Genomic DNA, 26,787 nt, shown 5'->3' on the forward strand with positions numbered 1-26,787 from the left:
TGTTCGAAAATAAAAAACAAACTCTTTTCTTTTTGTTTTTTATTTTCGAATCGTTGAATTATACATCCAACGGTTTCTCGGGTAGCCCAAGCCATTTTTTTTTAATTTTTTTAGTGCAAACAGAAGATTTAAATTCTTAAAAGAGAGTAATGTAGTTTCGTAATGAGAGTCCAGATTTAATCTTTACTTACACCCTGGCCCGTTAATTAAAAAGCATCACACATAAAATGTTCTAACATTTTTTTTTATTATTATTAATAATATTTACAAATGAGGTTTACGGTTTACCTAACAAGTCCACTAACAATAAGCGAGTCTTTTCAGCCAAACAATAGGAAAAGTAGTTAAAGGGAGACTTTGACACAAATAGGGCCAAAAGGTAAATTCACACAAATAGGGTAACAAAAGTGTTATGACTACACGTGTGGTGCGCGAGTCGAGGGAGAAAATTTACTGGCTATAACCGGTCAAATATCGATAACAATAATCTTAATTATATTTTTTAGAAAAAAAAAAAAAAAAATCATATTTTTGGGAATTTGAGAGGAGAGAGAGAAGAGAGATTAAGCAATAGCCCCAAAAAGAAGAGCAGAAGAAGAAGAAGAGCTCTACAGCAGGAGAGATACATAAACCTTTTCTCTGCACCCTCTTCTCTCTCTCTCTCTCTATCTTCAATTTAGTTACATTTCTAAATTTGTGTTTGGTGGGCTTTTTCTGTTTTTTTGGTGGGGTTTTTATTTTAAAGTGGAAACTGCTGATATTGATCTGGGATTGATGATTTCGTACTTTTTGAGCTTGAAGAGGAAGTAAAAGAGAAATGAGTAGTGATGAGGGGCTTTGGTTTTTGGGAAGAAGATTTTGATTATACGTTTATGATGTGTGTGATGATGACTGTAGTGAGATACTGATATGGTCTTTTGACTGAGAGAAAGAGAGATAAAGTGAAAGGAAAAAAAAAAAAAAAAAGACAAGAGAAAAATTGTCCCCATTGAAAGGATATTTTGTCAATGGCTAGAGAACTCGGTTTGTCTTCCTCTCCTTTTCACACATGTAGTGTGTGGCAGCACTAGAAATAGTGGTAATCAGATTGTGAAAAAGAAGTCTTTTTTATTATTATTATCGATTTTATAAAGAATGACCATGTTGGATGTTTCTAGTAGAAGGAGAGATGGGGATGTAAGGTTTGATGTAGGTGGAGGTGGGCATGTGATAGATCTGGATACAGCAGTGAAAGATGGGGTGTTGGGTGGTGTTTGTGGAGGAGGTTTTGGTGGGGTTGGGGTTGGTGGTGAGAAGTATGATTTAAAAAAGATGATTGAAGAACTCGATTTATCGGATGTTCCTTCGGTATTCATCTGCCCAATCTCTTTAGAACCTATGCAAGATCCAGTTACTCTCTGCACTGGTCAAACTTACGAGAGATCCAATATCTTGAAATGGTTTTCTTTAGGCCATTTCACTTGCCCCACAACTATGCAAGAGCTTTGGGATGATTCAGTCACACCAAACAAGACACTTTACCATCTTATCTATAGCTGGTTTTCTCAGAAGTATTTGCTAATGAAGAAGAGATCAGAAGATGTGCAAGGGAGAGCATCTGAGTTGTTGGAGACGCTGAAGAAGGTCAAAGGCCAAGCAAGGGTTCAGGCTTTGAAAGAGCTTCAAAAAGTTGTGGTTAATCATGCTTCTGCAAGGAAGACAGTTGTGGATGAAGGTGGGGTTTCTTTAATTTCATCTCTATTGGGTCCATTTACTTCTCATGCTGTTGGGTCTGAAGCAATTGGTATTCTTGTGAATTTGTCACTTGACTCTGAATCGAAGACGAATTTGATGCAGCCCGCGAAAATTTCGTTAATGGTTGATATGTTGAATGAAGGATCACTTGAGACGAAGATTAGTTGTACTAGATTAATTGAAATGTTGATGGATGAGAAAGATTTCCGGTCGGAAATTGTATCGAGTTTGAGTCTTTTAGTTGGATTAATGAGACTGGTCAAGGATAAGCGGCATTCGAATGGAACCTCAGCTGGTCTTAGCCTTCTAAGGACGATATGTTCGCATAAGCAGCTAAGGAATTTGGTTGTAAGTATTGGTGCTGTTCCTCACTTAATTGAACTTCTGCCCAGTTTACATCCTGATTGCTTGGAGTATGCTCTTTACATCTTGGACGCACTGGCCACCCTTCCAGAAGGGAAGTCAGCTTTGAAGGATTGCCCGAAAACAATACCAGTTCTAGTGAAGCTCTTAATGCGGGTTTCAGAGAGCTGTACGCAGTATGCCTTGTCGATCTTGTGGGCAGTCTGCAAGCTAGCACCAGAGGAGTGTGCATCGCTAGCTGTTGAAGCCGGTCTTGCTGCAAAACTTCTGTTAGTCATTCAGAGTGGTTGCAATCCTGGCTTGAAGCAACGGTCAGCCGAGCTATTGAAGTTGTGTAGTTTGAATTACACTGCCACTATCTTCATTTCAAAATGCAAGCTCACGAGAACGATCCAATGAAGCTGAATTTGTACTTGGTTGTATACACCTGATCACCCCCTTTCATCTTGGGGGGTAAAAGGTTTCAATGTCTCATTGGCTGTGATGAAAGTTTCAGTGCCAAGCAATTGATTGAGCCAAGTGACTATTGGGAGACGGAGCTAAGGTACTTAGATTGTTCTCCTGTGTATACTAAATCCTGTAATTTTCTCGATTGATTTCATATACATAAAGAAAATTTCACACGTGTGGATTCAATTCACTACCCCCATATAGTTGGTGGTAGTGTGGCACCCGCAATAGATTTTTCAATAAGCCCCAGCAAGCATGTTTGCACAGACGCCAATTCTAGTGACTGTGTCTTGCGTCCAAGAGAAATGTAAAGCGTGTGTGGAGTTGACAGAAAGTTGGATGGGTCTGGCCGTTGCCCAAACAGGAGAAGTTTTACTGATTTGAACTAGATATTAAAGGAGGGAATTTGTTGCAAGGTCCCAAGCGTGGAATTGCAATTTAGAGCTTCAGGTGTAATCTATTTTTGTTCCCTCCTAATTTTTGAGATTCCAGTGGGTAATGTGTTCTTGATGCTGCGAAGAGCTATGGTATCTTCTTCCCAATTGTAGAGACTGTAAGAGTTAGTACCTTTCAATATCAATGCAATGTGTACAATGAGATTTACTCATTTTTTTCTTTCACCTCACTTGACGATGTCAATGTAGAAATGAAATTGAATTTCTGACTTCTGTTTGCCTATTGTTCATTTGGGTCCTCTGATGATTTTCTGTCTTCACTTTGCTATGTCATATTTCCAATTTCAGTTCAGGGGATTGGCTTGAATTATTACTGGGGTCTCGTTCAGTGATGATGATTGTGAAATGAGAAAATGACCTGTTTACACAAAGTCAGTGAGGAGTGAGGTGCCAGGTGGGGCTGCCAATTTTCAGTTTTCACCCGTTACTTGGTTTTAAACTTTTAATATGGAGTGTTGAGTCTGGTGTCTACGACTCTACGGACATGTGCTCTAGTTTCTGTTTATGGGATGACCATTGAGACTGATTATTAGCCTTTGCCTTTGAGCGTACTCTTTTCCTCTTTTGTTGGAAGGGTTGGAGCACTGGGACTCTGGGAGTACTCGAGGACGCCCGTTGTCAATTGTCATTCACTCAATCTGCCAAGAACTGCACTGGAGAGAAGGAAATGATGTTTGATGGAAAGTTGATCAGAGTGCTGACTTTGTTGAGTTGCTTGGTAGTTTCTCAAGCAATTCCCAATCACCAATGCACACCAGAGTTCAAGTGATTCCACACTTCCACTACCCATGTTTGAAAGTACAATTACGAATTATAAACAATAATAAAAAAAAAGATCTGGGCTACCACGAGGATATTCCTATAAGGATGAGTGTTTCGACTCGGATCCAACGGTTCAAAAATCAAAAACAAAAAAGAAGAGAGAGAATATGAGTTTGTTTTTATTTTCGAACCGTTAGATCTCGGATCCAACGGTCTCGGCTCAAAAAAAAAATGTTTTGAGAGTACCCTTTCTTTGTAATTTTGTATAGCTCAAAATCTATTCAATGTAGATTACTGTGCATCTCTTATAGGCCTTATAGAGTAGAAATATCGGTATTATCTTTAGTTTATCAAAAAAAAAAATGTTATTATCTCAATATATATGAAGACATGTGGCATTTTGCACTGTCTGGAAAGAACTGAAGATGTATAATCCTGAAACCAATCAGATGGGGCCTTGTCATCCTGCATTCCTGCCCCATATTTACTTGGACTTTAGTTTGGGTTCTGATTTTTGGTGGGTTACTCACTTACCCCATGTAGGGGACACCCACCATTGAAGTGTCAATTCTTGATGCTCAGTCTTGTACTGCTATAATTCTTCTTCAACCATGCGTCCATACATTTCATCTTTATTTTCTTAATAATGAAATATACATTGGGTAAAATTGTTTTTGTTTTTTCTGGTAACTATTAAGTAAAATTGTCGATGTTACCCTAACGGCCTAACCCACCCTTATCTTAAAAAGAGAAGGAGTTGAGACTTGAGAGTGAATGGAATAAGCATATCTGTTCGAGACTATGCCTGTAAACATATTATTAGATAACATTCTGAGCCAGCTTTGACTAGTTTGTTGGAATGCAGGAATACCTAAATCCAGTCAAGTTAAGTGTTTTTAAGTAAATGGATCTTCTAGATTTTGATTTACCTGCATCCAGGTTTAATCTCGACTGCTCGAGTAATAAATGAAGATTGAGGGCAACAAAGTTAAATACAGAGAGGGCAACAGAATGAAGGTTGCAACTTGATTACCTGACTGGAGGCCGGTTCTATACTGTTTTCTTAAATGGCCAGGACCAAAGTTAATGTTGATACCATAACTTCGTTCTTTAAAGTCACAGTGTGGTTGTTATACTGGTTCACATTAATTGGTTACAAGAAAAATAAGATCGACGAGCTAACATATACTTGTAAGCAACTTTAGAGTTGCAACTACTTAGTATTTCATAGAATGCCGGATGCGGATAATCAAAATATGACATATCATTTGCATTGCTAATGCAACAATTAGTAGGTTTTACTTAGGGCTGTCAATGGGCCGGACCTGAACAGGAACACACCTAGGTCCAGGCCTGGCCTAGAACATATATGAATTTTCGAGTCCAAACTTAGTCTAAGTCCTATTGGACAAATTCGGATTTGGGCTAGGCCTAGGTCCATTAGCAATACATGAAAATTGTTTTTTTTTTTTTAAATCAATCAAATTTGTAAGTAGCAAGAGTTGAACCCCCATCTCTTGGGGCACAACAGTGACCAACATTGTTTCCAATTTTCAATGTACACTATTAGTAAATATATTACTACCTGCCCGTTATATGAACTCCACTTATACGAACTCCAAAGAAACTCCACCATGAAAAATAATGAATTAGAAGCTGATTTTTGGTGGAGATGTTTTTCCTACAATATATATCATACTTACAAAAAATCAGCACATTTGAAGATGTTTAGACGTATCAAAATTTGCTTATAGTGTTATAAAATTATCCAACGGTCCATATTTTTCAAATTTCAAAACAATTTTTGGCAAGGTTAAATATTTTTGTTTGGGATTTTTGTAATAAGATTCTCTATTATGAGAAGACTATCTTCACAAAAAATCATCCCTAAATTCATCTTATAAATCCACTTTTGGTGGAGGAGTTCATTTGGAATTCATATAACGGGCTCAATGTTACTAATATTAACTATAAAACATACAAATATACCATAGATTTCGGACCGACTTTTATTGGACCGGACAAAGGTATATCCAGACTTGGCCCAATAATCTTATCGGACTAAATGTAAAGTCTAAGTCCTTATCTTATCGGTTCGGATTCAATCGGGTTTCGGACTTGTCCCTAGGGCTGGCAATGGGTCGGGTAAGAACCGATACCCGATCCGGTCCGAACCAATAAAAACGGGTCTGAGACAGGTAGTTAGCATATTGGACCGGTTCTGGGTCTTCAAAATAAGAACCGGACTCTTATTGGATTGGTTCTGGATTAAGTATGTACCGAACCGTTATGGGCATGACCCGATTAAAAATTTTAGTCTTATTCTTCATAATTTTTCTCCACCATATATTTCTATTACCTTATGCAACATTGCAATATTTAAAGTTCCAAAATAAGATATGCCAAATATATATGTAATATTACGATATTTTTTTACATAATAAAAATATGGTTTCTATCTAAAGTAGAATCCTCCTTTACAAATTTGGATTTCAAATCATTCATTATGCCTTTTGGATTTGTGTACCTTGTTTTTGTGTTTAGCAAAAAAAAATTATTTAATATTTATATAACGAAAATTATGATTCAATTGAAAAAAAAAAAAAAAAAAAAACTCAGTTCATCGGGTTGAAATTGAGCTTATTGGTTCGGAACGGATCGGATCCGGAATCAAAAAAAAAATTTCAGTTCGGTTCTGGTTCTCTAACTCAAATATCCATTCAGGTCGGGTCCGATTCTGAGTTTGTATTGTTGGAAAGCGGATCGGTTTTGGATTTGCATATATCCGGACCGATCCAACCCATTGCCAGCCCTACTTGTCCCAGGCCATTGACAACCATAGTTTTACTTAGAGTAGCAAAGATCATTGAGTTGTCTTGGTTTCAAACAAAACCAATGTGGGATATGTATGTGTATGTGTATGTCAGGGGCGGCCTTAAGTTTTGGGGGGCCCTAGGCGAGATCCTAAAGTGTGGGCTCTTCTGATAAATGATGAAAAATACATCAGTCAATTTTTTTTCTTATTTGATAAAAAATTAAGTCCAAATTTCTTCGTACTCTTACGGAATCAAATGTGTGCTTAACATTAACAAATTCACACCAAAATTCAATTACAAAAACTAAACACTATTGAAAAGCTAGTCTTTTTATATTTATAGCTGCGAAATCACTAATTAAGTCTTCATAATCAAGTTTTTCTACTAAAGACTTTTCAATAGATAACATAGCTAATCCATTTTATCTTTCTTGATACATGCTCGATCGAAGGTAAGATTTGATCAACTTCAGCTTTGAAAAACTTCTTTCTGCAGATGCAATGGTAACTGGTATAGTCAACAAAAGAGAGAGGAATGGAGATTGTGGAGTGCAAGTTGGAGAACTGGGGAGACCTTAGGGAATTGCAGAGACTAAGAGATTGAGAGGAGAAGTGGAGTCGTGGAGAACAAGTTTCTGTACAGTTTAGTATCGATGTTTAATGATTTATGTTTGGGCCAAATTTGGAGCCAATGTTGGGCCGAAAAAAGAACAGTAGGATGTTTGTTTGCTAAAGTCTTTTTGGGCCGAAAAAAAAATAATTGACCACAACTGCTTTCAACCATGGGGGCCCTAACATTTGGCCAACTTTTAGGGCCCCAGCCGGCCGCCTGTGTGGGTTGTCCTCAGGGCCGGCCCTGGTGTATGTGTATGTGTATGTGTATGTGTATGTGTAGAGTGTAGACGCGTACTATCCCAAATTGAAATTAACATACCATCTCCATTTACCTTACCAAGCCTTTTCTTCACTTCTATAATTAGTTATAGTACGTTGGAATTTCATGCCTTACTGTAAGTATGTTCATCAATTTGTATACAACTTCATCACAAGAAAAAACAAAGGCGGAGTGATTTATATTATCAATGGTTAGTAGATTATATCCACAAATTATTAGCATTTAACTCGATCATCTTGTAGGGGGGGGGGGGTGTGGTATAAAATTAATTAGCATTTATACCATGCCATATAACTCTATGTACAATGTAAATTATAACTTTTTTTTTTGTGGATGTGTTTAACTAACTATGAAGATCACATCTACAAAATTTCAACTCATTTGATAATGTTTAAATATGTCAAAAGATGATTGCAAAATCGAAAAATTTGAATTGTTTTTAAAAAATCAAAATTGATAACGATTTTTAACTAGGTTAGAGATTTCTAAATGAGATGAATTTTTGTAGAGATGTTATCTATGGTTAGTAGATCATATTCATAAATTATTAGTACTTAACTCATCTTGTAGAGGGGTGTGGTATAAACTATAGTATAAAAAGTATGGTAAACGGAACCTGCTTGTGTATATATATATATACACCATATTTGCCCGTAACAAGTAATTTAGTAGCAGTTGCTTGCAAATTGCAAAAGTTTTGTCGCTTAATTGAATTGGATAAGCTAAGACAAATAGGTAAACAAGATAGAATGTATTAAAATATAAGTTCAAATCTCTTACAATTATTCATGGTCAAAAGGCATGCACAATCACTCGGTAGTAGTTGAAGTTCCCGTTGTTCCAAGTTCCAATAAAGAGTTTAAAGATGTTTTGGAAAACATAAATGGTGGTAATTTAGGGAAGTTATAGTGTAACACAAGGTGTGACGCTAAAAGTGTAACACGACCAATAGAAACAATCTACGTAGAATACAACCTAAACAACTGGATAAATTGGTAAACCAATAAAGAGAGCCTCCTTCTCCACAAGACCACAACCACAACCACCAGCCACCACTAAGATACCAATTAGTTGTCGTTGCAATTGTTTTCCCTTCTTTTACCTTTTTTTTTTCCTCCTCTTGTTTATTTGTTGTTTCTCTTTTTAGTTCTTCTTTCTAATCATTTCTCCTTTCTAACCCACCATGACTATGAAATTTTGTGATGTTAGAACAAAGATTTGGGTCCTTAATATGAGAATTTTCAAATCAATTGAGTATTAAAACAAAATATTTAAAATAATTCGTTCAATTCCAAAAAAAAAAACCTTGTTTTTTGCTAAGTTCTAAATTGAAGTTATAAAAATATATTAACTTTATGAATTTGGGTAAAGTGTAAACTTGTTCTAATTAAATATTATTGTCTGATAGAATAATGAAGAGAAAGAGAGAGAGATTGCCACAATAACAAAATTAATGATGGAGAGAAGTAGAATAAGAGAAACAAGAGAAGGTAGAGAAGAAGGTGCTCAATTTGGTAGAGACAGCTGTTTACTTTCTTGCACTTTCTTCTTCTTTTTTGTTGTCCTAATTTTTTTGTTTGGGACTGGTTATGGTCGTATCAAGTTGTATTTTCCATGTGGCAGTATGTAATTTGCATTTGCTTGCGTTGCTAGATAGTGTCATACCATGTGTTCCCCTAGAACAACCAATGCCGGCTCTGAGGGGTAGGCACCATATGCAGCCTCCTAGGTCCCCCATATAATTGCCAAATAAAAAGGCCAATTTGCATTTGCTGCGTTGCTAGATAGTGTCATACCATGTGTTCCCCTAGAACAACCAGTGCCGGCTCTGAGGGGTAGGCACCATAGGCAGCCTCCTAGGTCCCCTATATAATTGCCAAATAAAAAGGCCCCATCTCAGTGACAAGATGCTACTGGAAGGAGTTGAACCAAGGTTAGATTTGAAAATATTGAAGGTCGTCACCGCTAGACTACTATCATTTTGATTTTATTGGAGTCTTAAAAGTTTAATTATTATTATCAACAATCTGCAAATGATTTTTTACTAGTTTTTTTGGGTTTTACAAGGGCCCAATCTAAGAGCTTTCCTAGGCCCCTCACAAACTCAGAGCCGCCCTGAGAACGACCGGGTAATTTAATCATCCAAAACATACAAAAGAAGTAAATGCAATGCTACATATGGAGCTTAACTTTGACTTGGTTTCCACTAATGTTTCTGAATTCTTAGGCCTTACTTTGAAGTGTGGGTATAAATTGAATTGTGCCAAGTGCTATTGTATGTATTTGACTTCAGAATGAAGAGTATAGCTTCAGGCATCATGCACATTTGATTAAAAAGATGACATTAACCAGGTTGATATTTTCTGTTATATTATGCCCTTCACTTTATCTGGGAAGTCAGAAATGAAATAAAGTTTGAACCCAAAATATATAATAGGGCCTAAGTTGTTAAGGAAATGCTCCACTATGGCAGCAAAATGCTTCCTGGCTTTCAGAGAAGATATTTCTAACTCTATTACCAATTTTCCTATCCATATGAATAACTTGGATTCTATCTTTCCAGTAATCCCCAATGATTGCATATTGATTCGGTTTGATGCTATTTTCCATAGGGATACCGGATGGACAAGTGCAGATTGTATGGCTTGGAATGGTGTAGAAAAGCTAGTTGGAGCAGTTGTTAGGAGATACAAAACTACTGAATCTGAAGAAACAGAAATGGTAGCGACAGAAGTGGCTGCCTTATAGGCTTGTTTTCTGGGTAGATATAGTTTTGTGTTCCAAAAGACTGCACAGAGGTCATAAAAGATTTCAATGGTGGAGGATGCAAATGGCCTTTGATTGCGTTAAATTCTTATGTAACAAACCTGTTAAGTAACTTAGAGTCCGCCATCTTTTAATTGGATCAATAGGATTGTTAATGGGGATGCTCATCAGTTAGTTAGGTAGGCTATCCAACAACTACCTATGACAGATTTTCCAAATTGTATGTTGGAGATGAATTTATAAGTTCAATATAAATAGGACTCCGAAAAAAATAAAAAAAAGATGACAGGGCTAGCCCACTCCACCAACTCCCGCTAGTGCAGCTTGGCAGGGTCGACAGCCTTATCCCTCGTTCCCGAAGGCCGTTTCTGCGATCAGAGTTAACTCATCACATATGATGATATAATGGATCCAAATCCAAATCCAACCCATACCCTGTCCTTACTGAACACTGATTATTGATTTATTGTTGATGGCTTGTTACTACTGATACGGCGTTACTTTCATGCAGATGCAGTAGCTTGATTAGTCATATTGACTGGTTCACAGTCTACGCTCCTTGACATTGGGAAATAATACAAAAAGCCCATAATATATATATACTAATAGCTCACCCAAGTACATCTCCCCTTTCACAAAATTAATCACAATCGAACTTTCTATGCACATTTACCCCATTAGAGATCTTGTTACAACAAACAATATAAACTATTAAACCCTTACAATCATACGGTCAAAGAAGCCTGAAAAGTAAGTGATTTATTATATTTAATTATTAGGGTAAATTTCTAATTCAACCATAATAATGTCATTTTGTTCTTAATCCGGCCATTGTCAGCAATTCAATACAAAAGTTGTTGACATTATCCCGCTAGTTGCTGACAAAATGCACTGAGTTGCAATTTGTGACCGAATTGGAAACACATTGACATTATCATAGCCGAATCAGAAATTTACCCTAATTATTATTCATCACTTTCTCTATTTTGAACAGATATTTCAAGAGCCAATTTTATGTTCAAGTGACCTAAACACCCGCGGTTCATTTGTTGTTTTTTGTCACTCTTGTCACTTAATGGAGTTTTTTTTTTTTTTTTTTTTTTTTTTTTTTAAAAGATAAAATATTCCTTTAGTTGGTTATTTCATATCGTGCCAATGCTCCCTCCTCTAATATTTTTGAGTCATGGAAATGAGACTTTTAGTATATAAAATTAAATGAGTCCTTTAGGTGGTCCTAATTTACTAGACAAGATAAACAAAATTAAATCTAAAATGGTGATATTGTGTAGGAATAATTAAATTGCCAATTTTCCTTTTTCATTTAGGAGTTCCTAATTATCAAACAATAAGTACAAGAGGATTAGAGGAAGAACAAGCAAAAGGAAATCAAACAATGAGTACACGAGGAAAAACAATTAAGCAAAAGGTTAAAACAAGATTTTAGAGGCCAAGCTCAAGAATTAAGATTACTTCTGTTAGAAACCTCTTCAAATCATTTCTTACAGCAAACTTTTAGGAAATTACTATAGTCCTTCTTGTGTGTGCGTGACGAATTATATCAATTTAATTTTGATTTAGAGTGACTCCTTTGGAGGCTTGGAGCCTAATGAAAATGTGGAGTAGGAATGGCCGAATGGGAGAGGAAATGCGCTATTTGGGGGACATGGTCTGAAAGGGACTAAAGCAGCTATTATAAGTAAAATATACAATTATCACCTGCCACTTCTTTTGAGCCTAACACGACCATAGATTTTAGGAGCCCACCAGCACGATTACCTTTGACGGCAAGATGGTTGAAAAATCTACGGAACGCACATTAAAGTGAAAATGGCAAAGTAATAATGAGATTCTTTTGTGCATGATACTTCAGAAGTTCATGTATAATGAGATTGTAAGACGAATATTTGGTCAAAGTGTGCACACATGACACATCAGCAGCAGCCACATCAATTCAGACGGCTTGTATGAATTTTCAAACCTTCTGTGTTCAACTGCTCATTCTTCTCATGGTTCCTTAGATATAAATATACATGGTCGTTCCAAACAATTCTCATCTATTCCGGCAAAATAAAAAAACAATTCTCATCTATCTGAATCACAGTTCTAAATACAAGAGGACACTGTAGGTCATGGACTATTCTCCATCTTCTTCTCGTACTGAAGTTATGGATTCACAAGAAAGTAAGAGACAAACAAGCTCCCTACATTCAATACGTAAACCACCAGCGAAACCATGGAGGAAACCTGTCACACCACCACAGCCTAAAGTCTATAGAGTGCTATCCTCCGACTTCCGACGGATTGTTCAGAAGTTGACTGGTGCACCGGAATTTCAGACGCAACATCTCCAAATTGTTGCACCACCACCTTTGAATACGGTCATGCCACAAATAATGTCAAACTACAATGCTACAGACCCACAACAACCACTTCGGTCACAGGGAATAGTTTCAATGGGTGCTCAGAATGAGGAACTTATAGAGCCACGTGCAATAACTTCCTTGGAAATGTTTTCTCCTTGGCATTCTTGGTGTTCTCCCCCAATTCTGAGTCCGGGAACTCAAGCGTTAATGGAGCCAAGTTCTGTTATTTAGTCTGTTCCGGGTTGAATCTATATTCACTTATCCATTTTGTAATCTTTGACTCGCTTTGTACGGTCATATTGCTCATCGAAGTGAGACTGACTTTCCTCTGATATGCAGCCATCCCTTTCTTCAGAGTGTGATGATTTTAATAACTGAAGCACTACTTAGTTCATTACAAGGGATGCTTCTCTTAGTTGTTGTGTACTCTCTGGTCATTATTCAATAGCAAAAAGCAAAATGTAATTTACCATTACAACATAAATATGATGTTCTCTATGTTTTTTCAAAATGAATGCACAATAATATCATATACTGTTTTTTTGCCCCAAGGAATGAAACACAATAAATGGTTTCCTATCCATCAAACGGAAATAGTAGTCCTTCCCATTTGATCGAGACAGAGAACCAATTTGTGAATCAAACTAACATGTCGCAAAACCAGGGGATAAATATAGACACTAGAAATGTAATTTTAGTATATAAAAGGAATACCAGAAAAATAAGTAGAAATGAAAACTGAAAGAGGATATACAGTGCAGTAGAGGAAAGTGGAATACCGTTACAAAAATGCTTTATCATACAAATGCTTTAATTCAGTACCTAATTATCCCAGTAGTTTCTTAGCTGTGACATATGAAGAAGCAATTCATCCCTGCCTAGGCCAGTGACACTACTAGTCATGATCCAAGGTGGAGGTGTCCGGTAGTTTTCTCTGATCAGCTGTTGAAAATCCTTGATATTCTCCTCAGGTCGGTTCCCTTTATTTCCCTTAGACTTGTCACATTTGGTGAATACAAAAGTCATTGGTATCTGAAATATCACACAAATGGGCAAAATAAGATCCAAGAAAGTAGAACTTGGGATAAAATAGCGGCGGTAAGAACGGAAACTCCTGAGCAAAATTTGAATTACACTCTAATTATGTGCAATGGAAACGTAAAGAAATATGGAGGGGACGGTGAAGTAGCCTACATTGTTGCGGCCAAGCCAATTGGCACAATCAAGATCAATCTTTCTTGGAGGTGTACTAGCATCAACTAATAGTAACACAGCGACCAGACCATCTCTATTCAAAAAATAGCCTTTGGTGAACGAGGACCAATCATTTCGTGCAGATTCTGGAGCATTTGCAAACCTTAAAAACAAAAAGACTCTCATCAATTTCCAATCCAGAAAATTTTCAGTGTCTGCATATTTGTTTACAAGGTTTCAAAGTAAGAGTTGCAATCCTCTTACTATTAAGCGTCAATCAATGTATCCAAACATTACACGAAGGCGAGCTTACCCATAGCCAGGCAAATCTACAATGTACCAGCTTTTATTCACCAAGAAGTGATTTATAAGTTGAGTTTTCCCTGCACATATATTGCAATATAGTTGACAACAACGATTAAATGTACTAAAATCAAAAGACAAAGGTTTAACAATATAAACCTGGTTTCTTTGAAGTAAGAGCAACCTCTTTCTTACGAACAAGAGTATTAATAAGCGAAGATTTCCCAACATTGGATCGACCGAGTATCGCAAACTCGGGTAAGCCGTTTTTCGGGCAGTCTTTTGCCTTACCACTGCTTTTCACAAACTCCACTTGTTTTATCTGAGAATGACCAGCATATGGACCAATAACAATGTTGGAAAAAGGAAGAATCATGTCTTCGGTTATTGTATCTGGTTCCACACCAGGTGGTATGAATAAAGTGGTTTTGACGAATTGTTCTGTCTGTTGCTGTGGTCCTGTTGTTTTTGAAGCAGAGACATGTTGGGTTGAAGTAGGTGTTTGATGAATTGTCTGTGAGAAGGGTTTGTGTAAACAGAGGATTTGAGGAAAGGGAGGGAAATGGGTTTGAGAGAAGAGCGAGGGAGAAGAGTGTAGAGGAGATAAGAAGAGACGAGTTCGAAGAAGCATTTTTATTGGACGAACAAAATTTTCAATTCTTGGTTTGGGACATTGTTGTAACATCATCATAGGGCGAACACAGACAAGTTTCTTTTATATCGGAAATCTGAAAAACCAACGGGGCGATATATATCGGCAAAATCACCAGTTTTGTTGAAAAAAGGTTTTGCAATGCGGAGGTGAAAATTTAGTGATTTTTTTCCCCAGCTGAAATTAAAAAACACTAAAAATTTCTAAATCAAATACCAAATCGCTGAATATTTGGTTCCGGGTTTGATGTTGAATCAAATCACTCACGTGTTTTTTTCAATTTTATTTTCTAATTGGGCTTTTATGTTTTTTTTTCACTCAACCGTTTTTTCGATTTTTTTAATTTCAAATTTAATGTCGACGCGGATTTTACAAAACCGCGCTGAGATCAAAAGCCTCTGGATGATAATCTAACATCCCGATCCGACATTTTTTTCAAACCACATGATTTTTAAAAGCGTTTTTGCTAAAACCGCCAGAAGTTTTTTTTTTTGGTGAAAATTTGATTGTTCTTAAGTTAAAGTTGGTTGGTGTTTTTGGTTCAAAATTTTGACTTGTTTTGGTAGCTCTCCTAAAATACTCTTTCGAAAGCATCTCAAGTGGTAGTATAACCATGCCAAATTCTTCATATTTGAAGAAAAAAATTGGAATTTCTCGAATTCCATCTCTAGCCCTCATTCATGGTCGCATAACCCGCCTATTCGCATTCTTGTTTCGCAAATTTTAGGTTTGGATCATGGATCTTTTTAGCGAAAATAATGTAAATGTGTTATTTATCTAATGTTGCCCCAAGTTTTTTTTTTTTTTGACTAAGACTTACACGAGCTTTAATTTGGCTATTAAATTATTATTTTTTACTTTTTTTCAATTTGGAACTGAGCCCTTAGGCTCAATGTTCCACTTTTTAACTTGAGGAGACAAATTTCTTAAATCTCCAATGAATTTTTATGAAAATTTGCGCCAATTAAATTTGCAATATATATCGGAAAAATCTCGACAAAAAAAATTTGAAGAGTATGCTATCACCACCTAACATGCTCTCATAGCGTATTATCCAACGCTTCCAGAGTTGCGTGCATACAACTCTCATGCCTTTTCCATTTTAAATTCCGCACCCTTTTCTCTATCCTCGTCTCTGGTTCTGGATCAATCAATAAAAAAAAATGTCATCATGGTTCACGAATCTAGCCAACTCCCTCGGTGTCGACAACAACGAACAAGAAAATGACGAAGAAGAAACCAACACCCAGAAAGACCCATCCTCAAATCCTCAAAATAAAAAAGATGACGACATCGAAACATCATCATCAACAGATGATTTAAATCGTGGTGTTAAAGAAGATCTATCAGAACTAACCAAAACTCTAACTCGTCAACTTTGGGGCGTTGCTTCTTTCCTCGCCCCACCTCCTCCTTCCCAACCTCCCCCGCCTGTTTCGGACTGGAATAAATGGGAATCAGATAAATCGGTATCTGCTGATATTTCAGAATCTGAAACCGCGAGAATTACAGGAATACGGAATGATTTCGCTGAGATTGGAGGCAGGTTTAAGAATGAGATCTCGAAATTATCGAGCCATAAAGCGGTTAGTGAGTTTTCGAAGATTGCTTCTACTTTTCTTCCGTTTGGTAAAGAAGAAGAAGATGATGATGATGAAGATATGGAAGAAGAAGAAGAAGATTTGGTTGTAGGTGATGCTGTTGGTGTTACTAAAGAGGTGTTGACTTTTGCTAGAAATATTGCAATGCATCCTGAAACTTGGCTTGATTTCCCTCTTGCTGACGATGAAGACTCCGATGGTACACGACCCATTACTAGTTAATGCAATGCAGATTGAACTGATGAAGTTAATATTGAATTCCGATTATACTTTTTTAACTTTTTTTTTCGTGCAGATTTTGATTTGTCTGATGCCCAACAAGAGCATGCTTTGGCTGTTGAACGTTTTGCACCAAGATTAGCAGCCCTTAGGATTGAGATTTGCCCGGGATATATGAGTGAAGGATGCTTTTGGAAAATTTATTTTGTTCTTTTGCATTCTAGGCTCAATAAACATGATGCTGAACTTCTCTCAACCCCACAGGTAAACTGCGTTAGTGGATTTCCATTTATCATTTATTTATAAATCTGAAGTTATTAATTTAGCTCAATTTTGTCGTAAGCAAGTATGGCATTCATTTAAATGTCAGAGGTGTCTACTGTCTAGTATATAGTGGCTAAAAGATTGGTCCTCCAAGGTATTTTTGAGATATTTTTGAGAATCGTAGTCCTCTGTTAGTCCGTTTTACTTTCTGGTCTCAGTAAGGGTTGGTTTTCTGAAAACGTTGCTCGTAATTTGGAACTGGCATTAGTACATGACTTGGGATATTATGATCTGCCATTGAGGATGCTTACCCATGGTATATAAGTAATAATAAATGGGAAAATAAGAAGAAAAACTTAATAGATTTACTCCACCCCATTACCAACATATGGCTAATGGCGTACGAGTATTCAGACCAACATTTGGGATTGTGTTACAACTTACTTGGAACCACTGAAAGCATCTCTAAGTAAACCATATATTCCTAGCATGCTGAACCCCAAGCTTAAAATGCCAATTTTAAGAATATCTCCGATGGGTCTAACAATTTGGAAAGCCACGACACCCCTTCTAGAGGAAAACAGCAAAAACTTACTGATTTCTTGATAATATTTACAGTAAGAATTTTTAGATTTGAAGAAACCTTGATAATTCTGTGTAGCATTGAAGTAGGTTTTATGTACTTATAGAATTCTAGAGTCTTCTCAATGACCATGCTAGTGTTATTGGTCTATTTTTCTAGGACAGACCGCTAGGTAGAAAAACTCCATGTGGCATTTTTTTTTCTTTTATGCAACCTGTAAATTGTTTTTTTTTTTTGATTGGTAAGCCTATTTTAAATGAAACCAGTAACTCTTTGATGCTGGTGGGGATCGAGCCCCAAACCTCTGGTATCATCACTCAAAGGTTTTACCGATTTTGCTACCCGGCACCTGCTCTTGTAAATTGGTTTTCTAGTGCTTTAATTGCAATTCTTCTTGAAGTGGCAAAAATTTAGTGATTTCTAGATTGCCTACCCCCATTGGGACCCTGACTTAACTCGAAAGAAGGACTAAATGCCAATCTGAGGCCAAATACCATCTTAGTGTTGGGGTTAATACCGATACCAATCGATCCCCACTCCACAGATAATTTGTAATATGAAACACTACAACTCCAGACAAATTCTAAATATCAACTACAACCTAGCTAGCATGTCCAACTCTCTAAACAACTATCAACAACAAATAATAATGTAAAGGAAAGAACAAGCATACCACAACACAAAGATATACCGTGGTTCGGCCAATAGTGCCTACTTCCACAAGAACTAATCATTTTATAAAGTGGGAAGGAAAATTACAATCACTCCTCTCTTTTTATAAGCTTTTTTCTCTGTAAAGGTTTTCTCTCAATTTTGATAACTCTCAAAATTGGGTTTCTATTCAAGACTTCTTGTGTTAGGTTTTCCAAAACCTTGTTTTAGGTTTATATACCAAAAAACCAAATTCACGGTTACTGTAGCGAATTAGAAACCGCAATTATAGGCATGGGCGTGGGTGCGCTCTCGGCAAGGCCAATGTCGAACGCGCATGCCCTCAACAACCTGTTCGTGACTTCCAGTACCAAAGGCGCTGGTTTAGCCCAATCTTAGCGCGCGCGCTCAGACCTCTTCACGCAAACATTGTTGATTTCTCCTTCTTCCTCATGTGAGGGATAACTCCAACACTTAGATGGTCTGAAAGACTTAATCGAAATTCAACTTCCATCTTATGCGAGGAAAAATTATGTTCCAGTTGAGAAAAGATTTGTTGAGAACTAAAGTGTTATTGGTTTCACAACCCTTCTTTTTTCTGCGTCTCCATAATTAAAATGTGAACAAATTAAAAGCAAAAGTTCGGTAATGCTTAAGGACATGGTGTGAATCGCACATTGGTATATATCTTCGGCAAACAAAGGTTCCCTAGAGCTTGTAGTGGCCTAATATATCGCAGACATTTTGTTCTCTATGACATTGATCTTGTTTAAGTATAAAAATTTGAACTGCCTCTTGAATGTTTTGAGTATAAGGTGCAGTTGACTTTATACTGAACGCTTGTTCCATGCAGATTGTGGAAGCCAGAGCTATGTTGACACAAGATTTGCAGAATCGAACAAGATCACATGAATTGTCTGGAAGAGGAACTTCGTTCTCAAAAGGCTCCACCAACTCACCACAGGAAGAGCACTACTCATCGCTTTCTGATGTTCCAAGTGAAAACGTGTCACTAAAGACATTTGCTTGTGAACCATCACATTTCTTGGCAACAACAAATGTAGAAACTGAGAAGCATCCCGTTGTAAGTACTGAAATGCAAATTGTTGATAAGTCTGTTGTTGAAGAAGAGCCAATAGTTCACAAGAATAAAGATATACCTGTCAACTCCTCTTCCAAATTCTTGGATCCGAATTATGAAGAGGATGGGGATGAGTGGTTAGAGGATGAGAGTTCAGAAGTGATGGGATCTTTTAATCAGAACAGTATCCCTCTGGGTAATGAAGAGGATGTATCATTTAGTGATCTTGAGGATGATGATGATGGCAAAAGCACACCTACAAGTTCTAAAGCTGTCACAGTCGATTCCTCAAAAAAGGAATCTCGAGATTGGGTCCAACTTGAGAAAAGCTCTTCTAACTCTAGAAGGGATCTCTCAGTCGGCACTGGATCCATTGGGTCAGAGCAAGCCCATGTCATTGACCGTGACGGAAAGGACCATGATAACAAGGACTGTAGCGAGTGGCTCAGTGTGGATGATATAGATGTTATCTAGAAACTTCTTGCTGCCTATTGCTATATATGTATGTGTTATACCTCCCCCATTCTGGGCTTGTGGATGGTTATTTGGCGTTTGGGTGTAATTTTGTGCTTAATATCCCCTTTTGGTTGTCTGAGCTGTAAGCTGGCTTGTGAAATCTCTTCAAAACCATATTAGTAACATTATATTATTGAAATCGTGTAAAGGAAAATTGATTACAAATTAATTTGAAATGTGTATGGGTTCAGTTTTGCGTGCTGATAAGTGTGGTCTGACTTTGGGAATCTGTTAAACAGTCATGGTCTTAATAAACGTAAGTAGGATCTCAGATACACAAAGTTAAAAAAAAAAAGCGGGTGGGGGTGGCGAGGAAACATTTGATTACTAAAGTGGTTGACAAATCGATGATCACAGAAGAACTTGTGTCTTAGGTAAAAATACAGCTATATACAATTGTTGTTGCAAGAGAATCGACAGACTACATACACTATCTACAACTTGATTGCCGAATCATCTAGTCCCTACGTATGGAGACTATGTTGAGCTAGCTGAGGATCTACAGAGTACCCGATGATGGTTGGGGATTTTCATCTTAGGATCTTATGGGGCCAAAATTGCTGGAGAAACGCTCAAGCTGAGACCATAGTATGCTGCCTAATGAGGATCTTTCTGATCTGTCCTCTACACGGCTACGGGTGCTGCTAGATGCGTAACGTTCGCTGTCCCAGACTGATGATTTGTTTACCTTCAGTACTTTTTCCCCAATCTCGTTTCTCACTAGGTCCACTGTCTTTGGGTCTATGTGGTTGCCTGATGAATCTGTGACATAAAACGACCCAATAGCCTGATCACCATGTGTACCAAGATCTGCTCTTGACACTGACATTCCACTCTCCCTGAACACCCTAGAGATGTCTGATAGCAATCCCACCTTGTTCTGAGTGCACACATCCAATCTCAGTCCCTGCAACTAGCAAGGGTTATATTAGTTGACTCGGTCAGGACGCTAAGCATTACAAAATCAACAAAGTGTTAAGGGGAGACAAACATGGGAAACTCTCCGCTCAATAGCAGCTACTAAGCACTTCATAACCCTTTGCTTCTCGCCTTCAGTATCCAAAACGCATCCATCCATATGACGTATGTAGTATTCCTGTTTTCAAAATAGAACATTCACTAAGAGTAAGAATAAAGTAAAGTGGTGAGTGACTCTCTTGGACAAAATGCCGGAAAAGTAACTCTCAACCCCACTTTTTTTTTAATCACTCATAATGACCAGGCAGATGAAATATCAACGCGAAATAAAAAATGGCTCGGGTAGATGAAAGATAAATATACTCTTGACGCCCCAACCTAACTCAACCGAAACGACCCGGTGTATATAGTATTAACAATGATTGTTTATACCTATTTGGAGTATTGTTAGGTATGAACAATCATTGTTCATACCTCAATATAATACATAATCAGTAAAAACACATATTAGAGTATGAACAATCATTGTTCAACACTGTTTATACTTCAAACATGAGGTATGAACAATCAATGTCTGTATGAACAATCACAGTTCATACTTCAACATGAGCTATGCATAATCATTATTCATACCTCAACACGTACAATGTATGATTAGTAAGAATCTATTATATTGGAGTATGAACAATCAATGATCATACATATTTACGATATGAACAATTATTATTCATACAACAATATAGTGTATGAGGTATGTTCATCTATTTGGGTATGAACAATCACCAAATTTATTTGTTTTATAAACATAACACCGATGGGCGAAACTAATATTTAAAAAAAAAAATGTATACTTTACATCTATAATAACACGGAATGGGTAAAAAAAAAAAAAAAAAAAAAAAAAGCCAAGCCAACTTATTTTGTCTTGTACTAAAATTGAAATTGTAGGTGGGTTACTTAACGGTGGAATTTATCTATGTGAGTTACTAAAAAAGAATTGCTTCCTCCTGAGTTACTTTTTCTCAAAATTAGTCATATGGACTCTTTTCATGTACAATTAACTACTCTTTTAACATTCAGAATTTTTTTGACTTTCGGGCATTATAAAAGAATGGCGCATAAAGTATACATAAAAAGAATGGCGCATAAAAAGAATGGTTCTAAGAATGTTGTTTTTACATAATTTTACCTGGGCAGCAAGGGAGCCTTGGGAGCTGACAGACGCATGGAAGACCACGTATTTCATGTCGGTTAACGTACAAACAGTGTCGAAAAGAAGCTTTGGACGATCCCTACTTGTCACGTTCACTACCGAATATCCTCTCTCATTACAGCTTTCTATTGATACTTGGACCCCGCAGCAAGTGCTACAGCTGCTAGTAGCCTTTCTTTTACCATCCTCATCACCACAACAACACAAGTCATAGTCCCTATCAGCGTACATCAGCTGGTGTAGTCTCCGTTCTGTGTGTGTCCTTCCCATCTCCGGGGCGCTCAAACTCACCCTCCTCCTCTCACCTATATAATGATGGGCGCCAACCACGTTCACAAGCTGCTCCTCCGCATATGAAAGTCTATCTGGATCTGTGATGGGCCCTCGGATAGAGTCATCAATCAAATACATTATGCATGCAGCACGCGTGTTATGTGTCCATGAAACTGCAGACACTACCCGGAGGCCGAGTTCCACTATGACAGCTGATACCTCCGATAGGAGGCCTGGTCTATCCGTTACCGTCATCTCAAATACATTAAGCTGATCGGTTGGTACGTGGATTGGGTCCACTAAATTCCCTCTTTGCGCCTCTTTGGATTTTGCTTTAGCTTTAGCTCCCTTCTTTCCAGCACACAGTGCCTATCAAAGAGCAAAAAACTCAAGGCACGGAGCAAAAGTATTACAGTACATGTAAAAGTGTTTAAAGAAATACATAAATATTCACCTGTTGGATGTAATGGATTAGATGCTCGTCAGTTAGTTTGTTCCCAAGTTGGTCCGTCACGTGAAACACTGAGCACCAAAGTAAAGGGGGAAAGCCCATAGGCGACAATAAGAAGCACGTCATGAATAAGTCATGTCAGTTACAAAGTAAGTAAAAGTTAGCTCTGTGTCACTGAAGCTTTTCAGCACTGATGAACTGATGGATATGAGGAACTTGCAAAGGGGTTTGTGACTCGGCTTCAATGACGTGAGTCAAACCGTGCAAGTTGTTTGCAACTTTGCTTATGTAAGGGAGCGTACATTTTTAACTTTAAGTTGAACTGATAGCAGTAAGTGGAAGCCAAAAGTAATTTGCCGTCAGCTCTGGTGAGTACAATTTAATAATTGGAGAAAAGTAGTTTTCAAGAAATAGGTAGATGAACACTGGCATAAATAAATGTATAATATTTGACATGACCTACTAGAGATATTGTTCTATTGTTATTGTTTGTGATATTTAAGTGGACTGATCTATACGCATTTTTCAAATTGGGTTTATAGCATCTTAGTTTTTCATTTTGATGGAATAAGAGAGAGACTTACCATCCATGAACCATCCACCATCAGAGCAAATATAGGATTTGGAGATAATAAGGTCAAGATCTGTTAGAACCTGAACCATCTCCAGCAAAATTCCATGTCTGTTGGCGCTATCAACCTACACAAACACATCATTTTATATCAATCGTTCACCATATTGTTGTTGATGAGCTTTGGTTAGAGGTCAGTTGGACAACGAAAGCACAGTATACTCAAATGTCACATAATGCACATGGAGTATAGAGGTCAGTTGGACAACGAAAGCACAGTATACTCAAATGTCAAATAATGCACATGGAGTATGATATGATGTGTGTGTGCTTGGAACTGGCGGAGACAATACAAACGGAGCGACTAACTGATTGATTGTGATAATTTGTAGGGAAGTAAGAACCCAAAACTTCCATCAATGGAGAAAAATAAATGTGTTTTAAATTTTCAACACTCTTGTGGCAATCATTCGATAAAACTAGAATGATGTGTATCATACACAAATTGCATGTTCAGACTGATCTAACAATACTTCCTAACGATATTCCTGAATTTGGATTTAACTATTTTCTTTTCCGTTGTGTCGAATTATCTAAAATATATTGGGACTTTGGGAGTCACGAGTACTGAGTAGGTATGAAGAAAGCACAACTTAGGCAGATACCATGGATGAATGGAGCAGGAAAAAAGAACACAAGTGGGAGCCCACATGCAAGGACAATGCAAAAAACAATAGCAGCCTAGCAGGCTAGGGTCAATATGCAGTTCTGCTCGCAACTAAATAATATAATTAGGTCGGTCTTTTTCTTTAGTACCCTAAGACAGGAATCAGATCTCTAAAGCCTACAAAGATCACCACCATCAGCTTCTAAAATCCTTCAATTCATCCCACCCCACCTTTTTGTTTGGTTTTCTATCTCCTTTCTTTTAGCACCCATGAAAATGAAGTTTGTTCAACTTTTTTCTGAAAAGGACAACTCACCTTTCTTTATCAACCATAGAAAATCTCTGACTCAATCACCACTTCCCCTAACACTATTTCTATTTCATTAGTGCTCTGCTTATCTACATGAATTATCCATAACTAGATTGGCATCCATTAAGGTTTTAAATATAAATAATTAAACAACAAATTGTTCTTTTAAGAACCTTCACAATTCACATACATATAAATAGTACAAACAAAACAATAAATAGATTAGACAAAAGAATAGTACCTTTACAAGAGTGCACTCTTTACACGTCTCGTTGTCAATAGAAACGCTGCAGGCATTGCAAATATTAAAATGGTGTACCCAAGGGACAAGTAGATAAGGAAGGGAATACAAACGCTGCAGCATTAGTGCATTACTAATATGTTTAACATTCAGAAGAAAATACCTAGGAGGATGGATTCTTTCAATGAGTGCTTCAAATTCGGCATTTAAGTACGGTTTGTACCCACTGTTCATCATTGTTTCTGTAACACTTACTGATTTTAGCTAGAGCTAAATTCAATACATAAGAACTATGCACACAGAAAGACCAGTTATACATGGAAGAGAAAATGCAAATAGTTTCCAGCAACAAGAAACAATAAACAAAAATATAGGGAATTGACAGCAAGGTTTTATTATCCCCTCCGTGTTGGTTTCCTTGAACCTAAAGGGATTACAGAACGACATGTCCACTTTCTTTTAAAACAAGAAAGACGAATCCTGATTTTAAAACAAGAAAGACGATTAACATAAATTCCCTATTTTTTTTGTTCAAGTTGAGACTTTCACGCTACTCCCACGTGCTAAATACCACAAAATAGTATCACGTGGTCAAATCTATAGGGGGCGGCTTCACACTTCATGCAAATCACTTAAATTTCGTCTGAATAAAATATCGACATGAACGATATACCATAAAGTTGCTTACCAAAATCTGCTAAAAAGTTTTGAAAAATACAAAAACTCTCTTACCTACAACCACCCTCAACACACTGCCCCTCTACGGCTCTACTCACATTCAAACGCAAAAGAGAAAAGGCTCAGCTATTTGGAGCTGCATATATAGTAGTTAACTTAATTTGCTCAATTGCAACCTACAATTTTACAAACATACAGGATTTCTAATCCTTGCAGGAAAAAGAGGGAAACAAAAGGCCATAATCCGCAATTTTCAAGCTGTTGTGGAGTAGTTGCGCAAACTAAGTATGAGGCTGCCAAAGATTTGGAGGGAAAAAACTGAGTGTGTAAGAATTCAGCTCCCAGGTGCGGAGAATTCATTTTCAACTTTCAGGAATTTCATTATAATAAGTTTCACAACTTCATATGTTCAAAGTTACCAAAATATGTTGATAGCACGAAATCTGGACAGAATCCAAGATAGAAACTTAGAATCATAGATTTACATTGGGCCCTGTATGGCCCACCTCTCCTACGATGAAACTGAAATAAGTACAAGCTACTTTCACCGACCATGTGACATCCCGGCCCTTCAGGTACTTTAAAAGTCGGCATCAAATATTTTTGTTAGACATCATCAGAAAAACAAAAATGATGATTAGAGTACTAGACTACTGGATAAGAAATCACAGCCCTAAGAAGTAAGAACCGTTAAAACTTAAAATAAACTAAACCGTCTCATGCCATTAGCAATTAAATAATCATTTTTCTTCATGGACATGCAATTAGTTGATTTTTCAATCAAGAAACATTTTCTTGAATAAATCGAAATATGAAATGGTTCTAGGCCCTTCGGCTTTTTCCTTGGAAACTAAACAGGAATCTATCTCGGCAAACTTTTAAAAAAAAAAAATAACACAACTAAACCAAGCGGAGAGAAAAAAAAAACATCTCAGCAACCAATCTTAAACTTCTTGTCCATGTATTAAAACAAGTTAAGAAAGAATAATTGTTTTAGGCTAAAGTTCATTGTGATTTCTTAAAAACATTTAGCTTACAAGAAGATATGAAAGTTTACCTTTATATGGAAAGAAAAACCAGTTTTACTGGTAATTCACATGGTATATATCAACGCATCCAAAAGATAGTCTGGCTTAACCACACGTACATATTGAAGAGAAAGAAGGAACATAATTAAAGCCCAACAACAACAACAACAACAACAACGAGGACGACGAAATAGTTAAGAGAAAGACAGAGAAAAATGGAGAGTTTTTGCAAGAGGGAGAGAGAGAAGAGAAACACGGGGAAGAAGAAAGGAACCGCGAAAAAAACGCCCGAGTCAATAACAATCGAGGTAACAAGCAGGACTCACTCACTCTCTCTTTTGTGTTCGATGTGTGATGCAACCTTTTAAGCAGTTGCCACGTCAAAAAGCTAGACTCCACGTGTCCGTTTGTTATTGTTTTATTTTTGTCCGAGGTAGTTTTACCACGTGGGTTCAGACAGATTCTTCCCCTTCTTTGGGACACAGTTGTCTTTCCCTGTAATGTGTATGGTGGTTTTCGTCTTTTTGTTAAGTTTGGCAGGAAAACGTCAGCATCGTGTAGCCCAGATAGGAAACAAAGGAGATCCTGGGTTATATGGGCTTCTTGGTATGCTGTTGGACTATTCTTAGTGTAGGTTTGAGCCCACTTGTCTAAGAGTAGGCTGTGTGTCTATCCCATTCCGGTATGAAAAAGAATGTGGGCTCCTACAAGTCCTACAACCTACATACTTCAATCTTTATTTCCCACCTGCTTCATTGAAACTGATTTTC

General features: G+C 37.2%; 5 protein-coding genes across 8 annotated transcripts; 3 read left to right on the top strand and 2 right to left on the bottom strand.

Moving 5' to 3' along the window:
* The first annotated feature begins 244 nt into the window (after positions 1-244).
* On the top strand, positions 245-3,211 carry LOC147520949 (ARM repeat superfamily protein). Its single transcript, XM_086592471.1, has one exon. The coding sequence runs from the start codon at positions 1,135-1,137 to the stop codon at positions 2,494-2,496; it is 1,362 nt and encodes a 453-aa protein (XP_086448597.1). The 5' UTR covers positions 245-1,134; the 3' UTR covers positions 2,497-3,211.
* Positions 3,212-12,292: 9,081 nt separating this feature from the next.
* Positions 12,293-14,814, bottom strand: EMB2001 (P-loop containing nucleoside triphosphate hydrolases superfamily protein). Its single transcript, XM_086592472.1, has 5 exons — positions 14,260-14,814; positions 14,111-14,180; positions 13,798-13,960; positions 13,426-13,635; positions 12,293-13,033 (listed from the first exon to the last, which is right to left on the bottom strand). Exons 1-4 carry the CDS (start codon positions 14,789-14,791, stop codon positions 13,426-13,428), a joined length of 975 nt encoding a protein of 324 aa, XP_086448598.1. The 5' UTR covers positions 14,792-14,814; the 3' UTR covers positions 12,293-13,033.
* Positions 12,370-13,114, top strand: LOC147520951 (uncharacterized). The gene has a single exon (XM_086592473.1). It carries the CDS (start codon positions 12,370-12,372, stop codon positions 12,832-12,834), a length of 465 nt encoding a protein of 154 aa, XP_086448599.1. The 3' UTR covers positions 12,835-13,114.
* A 972-nt stretch (positions 14,815-15,786) lies between the features above and the next one.
* LOC147520952 (uncharacterized) lies at positions 15,787-19,857 on the top strand. Its single transcript, XM_086592474.1, has 3 exons — positions 15,787-16,552; positions 16,649-16,836; positions 18,924-19,857. The coding sequence occupies exons 1-3, from the start codon at positions 15,916-15,918 to the stop codon at positions 19,623-19,625; spliced, it is 1,527 nt and encodes a 508-aa protein (XP_086448600.1). The 5' UTR covers positions 15,787-15,915; the 3' UTR covers positions 19,626-19,857.
* A 158-nt stretch (positions 19,858-20,015) lies between these two features.
* LOC147520953 (ACT domain-containing protein ACR3-like) lies at positions 20,016-26,412 on the bottom strand. Of its 4 annotated transcripts, none has more exons than XM_086592478.1 (8): positions 26,047-26,412; positions 24,475-24,581; positions 24,312-24,357; positions 23,107-23,221; positions 22,526-22,593; positions 21,775-22,440; positions 20,659-20,763; positions 20,016-20,574 (listed from the first exon to the last, which is right to left on the bottom strand). In XM_086592478.1, the coding sequence occupies exons 2-8, from the start codon at positions 24,546-24,548 to the stop codon at positions 20,203-20,205; spliced, it is 1,446 nt and encodes a 481-aa protein (XP_086448604.1). In that variant the 5' UTR covers positions 24,549-24,581; positions 26,047-26,412; the 3' UTR covers positions 20,016-20,202. The 4 variants fall into 4 exon arrangements, with proteins under 4 accessions (XP_086448604.1, XP_086448603.1, XP_086448601.1 ...); XM_086592477.1 differs by having other exon boundaries at positions 24,475-24,601; XM_086592475.1 differs by having other exon boundaries at positions 24,475-24,553; positions 26,047-26,406.
* Between the last annotated feature and the right edge of the window lie 375 nt (positions 26,413-26,787).

The sequence above is a fragment of the Coptis chinensis genome, chromosome 2 (genome assembly GCF_015680905.1).
Source record: "Coptis chinensis isolate HL-2020 chromosome 2, ASM1568090v1, whole genome shotgun sequence".
In the NCBI taxonomy this organism is placed as follows: domain Eukaryota; kingdom Viridiplantae; phylum Streptophyta; class Magnoliopsida; order Ranunculales; family Ranunculaceae; genus Coptis; species Coptis chinensis.

Coding starts and splice junctions, on each gene's coding strand:
- LOC147520949 (XM_086592471.1), top strand. CDS start 1,135: ATGACCATGTTGGATGTTTCTAGTAGAAGGAGAGATGGGGATGTAAGG.
- LOC147520951 (XM_086592473.1), top strand. CDS start 12,370: ATGGACTATTCTCCATCTTCTTCTCGTACTGAAGTTATGGATTCACAA.
- EMB2001 (XM_086592472.1), bottom strand. CDS start 14,791: ATGATGATGTTACAACAATGTCCCAAACCAAGAATTGAAAATTTTGTT. Junction 14,181..14,259: donor TCTTACTTCAAAGAAACCAG/GTTTATATTGTT, acceptor ATATATGTGCAG/GGAAAACTCAACTTATAAAT. Junction 13,636..13,797: donor ATTGGCTTGGCCGCAACAAT/GTAGGCTACTTC, acceptor GTGATATTTCAG/ATACCAATGACTTTTGTATT.
- LOC147520952 (XM_086592474.1), top strand. CDS start 15,916: ATGTCATCATGGTTCACGAATCTAGCCAACTCCCTCGGTGTCGACAAC. Junction 16,553..16,648: donor TGACGATGAAGACTCCGATG/GTACACGACCCA, acceptor TTTTTCGTGCAG/ATTTTGATTTGTCTGATGCC. Junction 16,837..18,923: donor AACTTCTCTCAACCCCACAG/GTAAACTGCGTT, acceptor TGTTCCATGCAG/ATTGTGGAAGCCAGAGCTAT.
- LOC147520953 (XM_086592478.1), bottom strand. CDS start 24,548: ATGATGAACAGTGGGTACAAACCGTACTTAAATGCCGAATTTGAAGCA. Junction 20,764..21,774: donor AAGGCTCCCTTGCTGCCCAG/GTAAAATTATGT, acceptor TTTTGAAAACAG/GAATACTACATACGTCATAT. Junction 20,575..20,658: donor TTGAGCGGAGAGTTTCCCAT/GTTTGTCTCCCC, acceptor TGCTAGTTGCAG/GGACTGAGATTGGATGTGTG.